The sequence below is a fragment of the Mandrillus leucophaeus genome, unplaced genomic scaffold (genome assembly GCF_000951045.1).
Source record: "Mandrillus leucophaeus isolate KB7577 unplaced genomic scaffold, Mleu.le_1.0 Scaffold118, whole genome shotgun sequence".
NCBI classification, from domain to species: Eukaryota; Metazoa; Chordata; class Mammalia; order Primates; family Cercopithecidae; genus Mandrillus; species Mandrillus leucophaeus.
In genome coordinates, this window is record NW_012100098.1 from 4,069,390 (window position 1) to 4,079,019 (window position 9,630).

Below are 9,630 nucleotides of genomic sequence, written 5' to 3' on the forward strand. Positions count from 1 at the left end.
AAAAAAAAAAAGCAACAAGTTGGCTGGGCGCAGTCGCTCACACCTGTAATCCCAGCACTTTGGGAGGCCAAGGTGGGTGGATCACGAAGTCAGGAGATCGAGATCATCCTGGCTAACACAGTGAAACCCTGTGTCTACTAAAAAGACAAAAAAAAATTAGCTGGTTTTGGTGGCGTGCACCCATAATCCCAGCTACTCAGGAGGCTGAGGCAGGAGAATCACTTGAATCCAGGAAGTAGAGGTTGCAGTGAGCCGAGATCACACCGCTGCACTCCAGCCTGGGCTACAGAGGGAAGGGAGACTCCGTTTCAAAAAAAAAAAGCAACAAGTCAAGTAAATATATGTTAGGTAATAGACAAAAAGCTCAATAGTGGGGAGTCTAATCTCCTAATTCTTCTAATCAAACTGATGATGTCACTGGGGAAAAGAGGATCGGTTGGAACCTGGCATTTGGCAGTTACCAGAGGAGTTGTGCCTGGGCAGAGGGTACCCAGGAGACACCCTGGTGCCCTTAACCTCCAAAGCAGGCAACATTGTGTGTCCAGGTCTGTGGACCAGAGACACAGGATGTTTTGTGACTGACAGAGTGATCCAAAATGGAGAAGGATGACCCTCCACAGTTGGTGACTCCCACATCAGTGAAAGCCATCATCTTGAGGATTGAGGCTGCCCAGCTAACTCGGGCTCAGGAGGTAGCCCCTGAGATGAAGGAATCACCCTTATATTGGGATCTGATGTGGAGGTTGGGGACTGATCCCAGGTTTGAGCGAGATTCAAGCTCTGGGTCCTCAGAGGTCCTGGGATATTCAGCAACCCAGGTCTGCAGACAGATTAGTATAAATTATCTCTCTCCTAAACTTGGCCTCTACAGGGTGAGCTGAAAGCAACCACCCGCCTGAGGCAGGGCTGGGGCCGGGAGGGGGGCAGGAAGCTTGAGGATAGCCCTGAGGCACATTGTGGTACGTCCTACAGGGCAGGAGAAAGGACGCAGAATCTGTTATTGGTAACCCTCCAGAATCCCCCAAGCTGAGCCCAGGAAGTTCATGGGGGTTGGGGAAATGGCCAAAGGCTCAAATCACCCTATACACGAGGCTTTAGTACATTTTTTACTTGAGGCTCTGATCCTAGAGCTTCCTGGGGCCTCACGTTTCCAAGCTTCTGTTGCCTGTGGATCCTTGTAAGGAAAGACATCCAGAAACCCCCAGCAACCTCTGAAATTCTAAAGAAATGTTTGCTGTGGTGTTTTGGTACTCTATCCTTTCTTGACCTTCTTAATAATCACAATGATAATAAAAGCTAACACTTTTGTGTGATGTGCCAGGTACTATTAAAAGCACTTTAAAATATTTAATTCATTTAATCCTTACAGAAACCCTGTGACATAAGTACTATAATGATTCCCACTTTAAATATAAGAAAACTGAGACCCAAAGAGGCTAAGCGACTTGTCCAAGGTCACGCTGCTAGCATGTGGCTTCTGGCTGAAGTCCACAGCCCTAACACGGCAATCTGCTGCTTCTCTATAGGATATTTCTACCCAGCTCTTAGACATTTTGGACAATGTCAATTGTGTCATCAACCGCTTCCAGGAAGAATTAGGATATGATTTAAAAGAAAATGCCAAATCTCACCAGACAGATCCAAAGGGCAAGAAGAGATTCATCTTGCTGGACAAAATTGCCTCCTTCTCCAAAGATGCTAAGATGAAGGAGAAGCACCTGTATGACATTCTCCGCTGGCTAGGTGACTGGGGTGAGTTTGCTGGCTGGGCACCGTGCCTCCTCTGGCGAGCACAGGGACAGCACAGGACACATCCCCTTCTCCAGTGAAGCATTCCACCACTCCTGTCACAGCACATCACCTCCGTGCTCCTAAGGGGCAGACACAGAAGTGTCCAAACATCAGAGATCACGACATTAGCTGAATATATGATGAAGCCTAAGTCACAGGTCCATTATGACATCTCATTTTTTCAGCAGGACAGAAACTAAATTCAAACCCACATTAGCTATTTTATAGAGCACCCCTGGGTGATATTCAAAGCACTGAATGACCTTTACTGCATGAGCCCTGATGCCAGCTGTGTGAGCAACTGTACAGCTATTTGGGTGTGGGTCAGCTGCATTAAACCCTAAAGCTAGGTGCTACCCCCCACTCAGCTCAGAGTCATCTCATCACAGGACCTGTGTGCTGTGTGCTGGATGCTCCAGTGTTGGAAGAAGATGGTATCAGGATGTGCCCTGCCGCCTGCTTACTACCCCATGCTTGGAAGCTCTCAGTTCAGTGGTCCCTCAGCTTCCTTCAAGACTGAGAGAGCAGTTAACTCTGCTTAATTAATTCAGTTGTCCAGATGTTGGACCAGGCAATGGGCATAGAGCAACAACAAGTCAGATACCTCCCTGCTGTACAGACAACAATACTATTTAATGTCCATTGTGAATTTCTACACAGCAGGCCTCATGTTAATTGTTCCACATGTATTATCTCATTTAATCTTCACCCAGTTCTTTTATAGGGAAGGAAACTGAGGCTCAGAGGGATAAGCGACTTGTCCAACATCACATAGCTAGTAAGAGGTAAAATCAATGTGACTTCACAGCCACTGTAACCCCTGTTCCATAGGGCTAGGTCTGTGTCCCCCTGGAGGACAGACTGCTCTCAGCCTGCACCTCCCATCCCTTCTCCAGGTGACACTCTGACCTATGAGATCGGGGCCAGGAAGAGTGAAGAGGAAGAAGCAGCCCTGGATGAATGGATTGAAGTGACGGAGAAAATGTTACCACTCTCCCTCATTGCCACCAAAAGAGGCATTGAGTCACTCACTGCCCTTTGCTCCACTCTCATTGAAGGACAAAAGAAAAGGTCACAAGGTAGGTTCTAGGAGCACCTGGCCAGGGAGCTAGGTGAGGATGGGGTGGATGCCATGGCAGGGGAAGAAGTCAGAGGCTGGGCCTGGGGTCTTTCTGATTCTCCTCCATCACAGAAGCATGATTTGAGATGGATGGGCAGTGGTGAGGGGCTGGGGGTTGAGCCCAGGTCGAGCACTGAGCAGCTCTGAGCTGTCCTTCAGTGCTAAAGGAAGTGTGATGTGGAGACAGGTCTCTGGCGTGCTTACTGGAGCTGAGGCCTTATGTAGGTTCTGAGGAACAAAGCTGGGAGGCCAGGAGGGCTAGAGTTAGCAACTAGAGGCTGCGGATCATCCTCTCCTCACTCCAAACCCAGCAACAGAGCCAGGAAGTTTGGGGAGGCTCAGCCGGAGGCTGCTGCAGAGGTGGTCCATCAGCAAATAGCTGAACCTTGGCTTTTTACTCCCATCAACATTAGGGGAACCTGAGATTATCGAACTCTTACATTTTGTAGATGAGAACACTGAAGCTCAGAGAAGAGAAGGGAACACAAGGAAAGCCTGTGGCCCCACACACAGGTTTTCTGGCTTCTTAATCTCACTCTAGAGTTTGAATTGCATCTCTGTCATTTCTGGTTGTATCACTTTGGGCAAGGACTTCATCTCTCTGAGCCTCAGTTTCCTCACATATAAACAGAGGAGGGTACTGCCTAGCTCCAGGTTTGTGGGGAGGCTTCCACACAGTGTGAGGTGTCTGACACTACGCTTGGAACATGCTCAGGGCTTAATTAACAATACTTAACCATCAACATTTACCATTGTTCTTCATGGCCAGCCTCATTGTCAATCAAGTAAGGTCAGCAGGAGGGAGAAGGCAGGGAAAAGTGGATAAGGAAACAATCTGTTCTGCAATCTGTACCATACTCTGTCTTCAAATACACTTATTGTATACTTAGACCCTTGCTAGATTATAAACTTATGAATGGTAAAGACTGCATCTTTATTTCTTTTTAGGGATGATTTATTGAGCACTTATAACTAGGTACCTGTTACTGCACCTGGCACTAAACATGCATGATCTAAGTCCTATGACATAGATTCTATGATTATCCCCATTTTGCACATTGGGAAACTGAGACACTGAGAAGTTAAGAAAATTGCCCAAGGCAAATCGGAAAGATAGGATTCAAACCCAAGTTATCTTATTGCAGAATCTAAGCTCTGGAGCACTAGGCCACATGGCCTCTCTGACAATACTAGCTAGATGCTAGCCCAATTTCAGTATCCCTTAATTTTTATATTTCCTCTACCCCTCATCTGAAGTTAGCATTGTTTTTTTCCACCAGTGATGTTTATTAAATAGGCCGATGAATGGATGCTCCAAGATAATCACTCCACCAGCTCTATACATAGTAGGTCCAAGGGGGTACAATGACCACCGTGACCCAGCCTTTGAGAAATTGAGATCTGCTAATGACAGGCACAATCTGTGTGTAGTGCATTTTCCTGGGGAGAGAGGGTCTGCTGCTTTCCTTAGAGTATCAAAGGGATCCCCCAAATGGAAAAAGACATTAGTTATTAAAAAAAAACATGTGAACAGTTGGAGGACCATGTGATAAATTCTCCACAAGCACAGTCCAGTGCTAACGGGAAAGGGAAACCAGGCTTCCTAAATGGGTGTAAGGGGTTTGGGTAGCTGATAATAGGAGGCAAACACACATACTGAGGCTGGGAAGTGGCATGATTAGAAAAATAACTCTACCCCAGGAGAACATGGAAGACCGGGAGGATGCTGCAGTGAGCTGTGCTGCCTTGCCTACGTCAGGCCCCTCTGGGCTCTGCAGGTGCTGTGGAGCTGGCAGACCCTGAGACTGGGCTCTGGGCAAGCTCTGCACCCAGCAGAGGTCTGCCCTGTCAGCACCATCCCTGGTCCCACATACAGCCCCAGCTCCATACTCTTGCCAAATCCCTAAGGGGGTTGCCATTTTGGCCCTGCAGGGTTTGGAGAATCAATGCAATCCTTGGGACCCATGAGAGATCTTTGACTTTTTTCTCTCCACTTCTCCCAGTGTCCAAATGCACCTTCTGGCAGGGCTGGCAGGGAAGAAGCCCACAGACATCTCCATCCCATCCTCAGCCACTGAGCCCAGAACAGATGCTCCAGGACCAGCATACCATGAACACGAAGGCCTCAGAGGTGACGTCCATGCTGCAAGAGCTCCTGGACTCTACCATGTTCAGCAAGGGGGAGGTCAGGGCCATCAGGTACATGGCCACTGTGGTGGAGAACCTCAACAAGGCCTTGATCCTCCAACACAAGGAGAACAGGAGCCTGGAGACCAAATACAGGTACCTGCAAATGCAGGCGACTGAAGAGCTCAGCAGCCAGAGGCTGCACTTCCAGCAGTTCGTGCAGGTCCTTGAGAGCAGGAAGGATGCTCTGCTGAAGCAGGTAGAGATCTTAGGGGGACGGTACCATGACCTTCTCCTGACGAAGCAGGCCTTGGAGTTCCAGCTGAAGAAGGCTCAGGCTGCTACAGGTCAGGCAGAAGACCCGGCTGAGGTTTCTGTTGACTCCCCGGGTCCCTCTGAGAGAGAGACCCTTCCAAGGAAAGAAACAGTCACGGAGGAAAGCCAACAGGAACCCATGAAGAAGGAGCAGTTGTTCTCGCCACTTCCCCCAGGTACCATGGCCATGGTGTGGGACAGTGGTGCTACAGCTGCAGGGCACCAGCCACTTTCCACCATGACTGGGCACTCAAGGGTCGCAGATGTGTTCAGCAGCAAGGACACCAAGAGCCTTGAGCCTGTGCTTCTACCCTCAGTAGATCGCAGGTTTCCTAAGAAATGGGAAAGACCCGTGGCAGAAAGCTCAGGCCACAAAGACGAAGACCTGGAGGACTACTTCCAGGAAAAGGGAGGACTCCAAATTAAGTTCCACTGTAGCAAACAGCTGTCTCTAGAGAGCTCCAGGCAGGTGACCTCTGAGAGCCAAGAGAAGCCCTGGGAGAAGGGATTCGGCTGGGAGACACGGAGGCAGCTGTGGCTGGAGGAGGAGGAGATGTGGCAGCAGCGGCAGAAGAAGTGGGCCCTGCTGGAGCAGGAGCACCAGGAGAAGCTGCGGCAGTGGAAGCTGGAAGACCTGGCCAGGGAGCAGCAGCAGAGATGGGTCCAGCTAGAAAAGGAGCAGGAGAGCCTAGGGAGAGAGCCGGAGCAGCTAGGGGAGGACGTGGAGAGGAGGATTTTCACACCCGCCAGTCGATGGAGGGACTTAGAGAAGGCAGAGCTATCGTTAGTGCCTGCCCCAAGCCGGACCCAATCTGCTCACCAAAGCAGGAGGCCACACTTGCCCATGTCTCCTAGTACCCAGCAGCCTGCCCTGGGAAAGCAGAGACCTATGAGTTCAGTGGAGTTTACCTACAGACCACGGACCCGCCGAGTTCCCACAAAGCCCAAGAAATCTGCCTCCTTTCCTGTCACTGGGACATCCATTCGAAGGCTGACTCAGCCCTCTTTGCAGATATCACCTGCTACTCTTAAGAAGGTGTACCACATGGACATGGAGGCCCAGAGGAAGAACCTGAAGCTCCTGAGTGAGGAGTCTGAGTTGAGGCTGCCCCACTACCTGCGCAGCAAAGCACTGGAGCTCACCACCACCACCATGGAGCTGGGCGCGCTCAGGCTGCAGTACCTGTGCCATAAGTACATCTTCTATAGACGCCTCCAGAGCCTCCGGTAGGTCCTCCCTGGAACCCACCTGGCACCCACCTGCTGCTATATGTGGGCAGAGCCTAAACCCAGTGGGAGAGAAGGAACACAGGGCAAGGGGCGATGGGGAGAGCCACCCCAGGCCTGGACAGGGTCTCCTGAGTGGGATCCAGGAAAGCAAGTCTGGCCTGGGGCCTTGGGCAACCCCTGAAGGTGTGGGAAGAAGGGCACTGACCACTGCTCTCCCTGTAGTGGGCTTTTCCTCTAAGCCACTTCCTTCTGTCTTCCTCTCTTCCCATGGCCCTGTCCGTAATCTGCCTAATGTGCTCCCGTCTTTCCTTTCTCTTTCTGTTTCATCCCAGCCCCGAGGCTCCTCACCTGATACCACCTCCCACTTTTCTCTGCCCCATTTTCCCCAGCTCTTACCAGCCTCCACTTCTCTTTTTGCTCTAAGGAATTAAAGAAAACAAAGTCATCTCTGGTTAACAGACTTGGGGGATAGAGGAGGCCTCTCCACCCCCTAAATCGCTTCTCCCCTCTTCCCAGGCAAGAAGCAATCAACCATGTACAAATCATGAAAGAAACGGAGGCTTCCTACAAGGCCCAGAACCTCTACATCTTCCTGGAAAACATTGACCACCTGCAGAGCCTCAGGCTGCAGGCCTGGACGGACAAGCAGAAGAGACTGGAGGAGAAGCGCCGAGAGTGCCTGAGCAGCATGGTGACCATGTTCCCCAAGGTGGGCCTCCCACCCCCACCTCCCGCTCTGCCTCCTGGGGTCAGCACAGTCAGTCAGCTTGGGGCCCCGAAATGAACCTGTGGGGATGTGGCTGCGACTGCGGGACCAGGGGCAGAAGGGAAAAGAGAAGGCAGGATAAGGCCTCTGCAAGGCCTCTGCACCAGTGAGAGGTGAAGGCAGGCGGTGGCCTGAGCATGGGGGAGGGCGGCTTTCCAATCTGTTTCTGAGGAGAGCAACCCAGAAAGAGAGAGAGACATCTCTTCAAAAAGAGCTGTGGAAGAGAAGATTTCTTCCGGAAAAGAAGGGCAGCTGGATCTTGCAGTCCTGGCTCTGGGCTGTGATTGTCCCTCCCCTGTGGTTCTCCATGCCCTGCTCCTGTCAATCTGGTGGCTCTCCAGGCTTGGTGCACAGCCATCATCTTCACTGTCTTGCAGGGACTCGCTTTGCTTCTCCCTGAATCAGCTCCTTGGCTTTCCAGATTCCAGGTCTCTTCTTCCTTGGTTCACTTCCTTGTTTTAGTAGAGTCCCTCCTCCACTCACTTTCTGACAATGGTTGCATGGTTAAGTCATTGAGACCCTGGTTGTCTGAAAATGTCTTTACTTAATATCTGTCCTCACTCTTAATTGACTGTTTGCCTGGATGTGGAAATCTAGCTTAGAATCCATTTTCCCTCATAATCCCTCAAAATGTGTTTGTTTGTTTATTTGTTTGTTTGTTTTGAGACGGCATCTCACTCTTTTGCTCAGGCTGGAGTGCGGTGGCGCAATCTCAGCTCACTGCAACCTCCACCTCCCAGGTTCAAGCGATTCTCCTGACTCAGTCTCCCACATAGCTGGGATTACAGGCACCCACCACCACACCTGGATAATTTTTGCATTTCTAATACAGACAGGGTTTCACCATGTTGGCCAGGCTGGTTTTGAACACCTGACGTCAAGTGATCCACCCGCCTTGGCCTCCCAAAATGCTGGGATTATAGGCATGAGCCACTGCACCCGGCCACAATTTTTATTATTTATACATTTATTTATTTAAAATAAGTTTTACTGTATATATTTAAGATTTACAACATGACATTATTAAGATACATATATAGCAAAATGGTTACCATAGTGAAACAAATTAACATATCCATCATCTCACATAGTTGCCATTTTTATCTCTCCTCTGGCAAGGGCAGTAGTAATCTACCCATTTGGCAAAAATCCTGACTACAATACACTATTAACTATAATCCAACACATAGAGCTTTCAGTTTTTTAATCCTATGCATTTGCTACTGTGTATCCTTTGGTCTATGTCACCCCATTTCCTCCCATCCCCACTCCAATTCTGGTAACCAGTTTTATTTTCTGTCTCCTCAATTTGGCCTTTTGGTTTTTTTTAGATTTCACATACAAGTGAGATCATGTGATATTTTTCCTTCTATGCATGGCATACTTCACTTAGCATAATGTCCTCTGGGGCCAACCATATTGTGGCAAATGGCAGGATCTCCTCCTTTTTTAAGGCTGAATAATATTCCACTGTATATACAGTTATGCATCACTTAATGATGGGGTTGTGTTATGGGAAATGTGTTGTTAGGCAATTTTTTGTTGTGTGAACATCATAGGGTATACTTCCACAAACCTAGATGGGATAACCTGCTACACACCTAGACTATATGGCGTAGCCTATTGCTGCTAGGCTACAAACCTGTGCAGCATGTGACTATTCTGAATTATAATTATAATTCTGACTATTCTGTAGGCAGTCAGAACACAATGGTGAATATTTGTGTATCTAAACATAGAAAAGGTACAGTAAAGATATGGTATTATAATCTTATGAGACTATGGTCGTATATGTGGTCCATCATTTACTGAAATATTGTTATGCAGCACATGACTGTATATACCAGAATTTCTTTCATTTGTCCACTGATGGGCACCTTGGTTGTTTCCATATCTTGGCTACTGTGAGTAATACTGCAATGGACATGGGAGTCTAGATATCTCTTCAAGGTGGCGATTCTGTTCCTTTGGGTATATACCCAGAAGAGAATCCCTGGGTCATAGTAATTTCATTTTTAATTGTTTTAGGAGCCTCCATACTGTTTTCTACAATGGCTGTACTAATCTACCTTCCTATGAATAGTGTACAGGATTCCCTTTTCTTCACACCCTTGCCATGACCTTATTATCTCCTGTCTTTTTGATAATAGCCCTTCTAGCAGGTGTGGGGTGATAGCTCATTGTGGTTTTGATTTGCATTTCCCTGATGATGAATGATGTTGAGCACCTTTTCATATACTTGTTGGCCATTTTTGTGTCCTTTTTTTTTTTTTTTTTTTTT

At 48.6% G+C, this 9,630-nt stretch overlaps 2 protein-coding genes across 4 annotated transcripts in view; one reads left to right on the top strand and one right to left on the bottom strand.

Annotated features, from left to right (window-relative positions):
- Window positions 1-9,630, bottom strand: part of PRPF40B (PRP40 pre-mRNA processing factor 40 homolog B (S. cerevisiae)) — an 82,059-nt gene that overhangs the window by 42,669 nt on the left and 29,760 nt on the right. The window lies entirely within an intron of this gene.
- FAM186B (family with sequence similarity 186, member B) overlaps window positions 419-9,630 on the top strand; it is a 23,295-nt gene continuing 14,083 nt past the window's right edge. For 2 of the 3 annotated variants that reach the window (XM_011964867.1, XM_011964858.1), the window contains exons 1-5: window positions 419-692; window positions 1,527-1,752; window positions 2,688-2,870; window positions 4,915-6,580; window positions 7,100-7,292. In XM_011964867.1, coding sequence (XP_011820257.1) covers window positions 597-692; window positions 1,527-1,752; window positions 2,688-2,870; window positions 4,915-6,580; window positions 7,100-7,292 — 2,364 coding nt within the window. In that variant the 5' untranslated portion in view covers window positions 419-596. Of the gene's footprint in view, window positions 873-1,526; window positions 1,753-2,687; window positions 2,871-4,914; window positions 6,581-7,099; window positions 7,293-9,630 lie in introns of all 3 variants that reach the window. The other variant, XM_011964848.1, reaches the window with a different exon arrangement.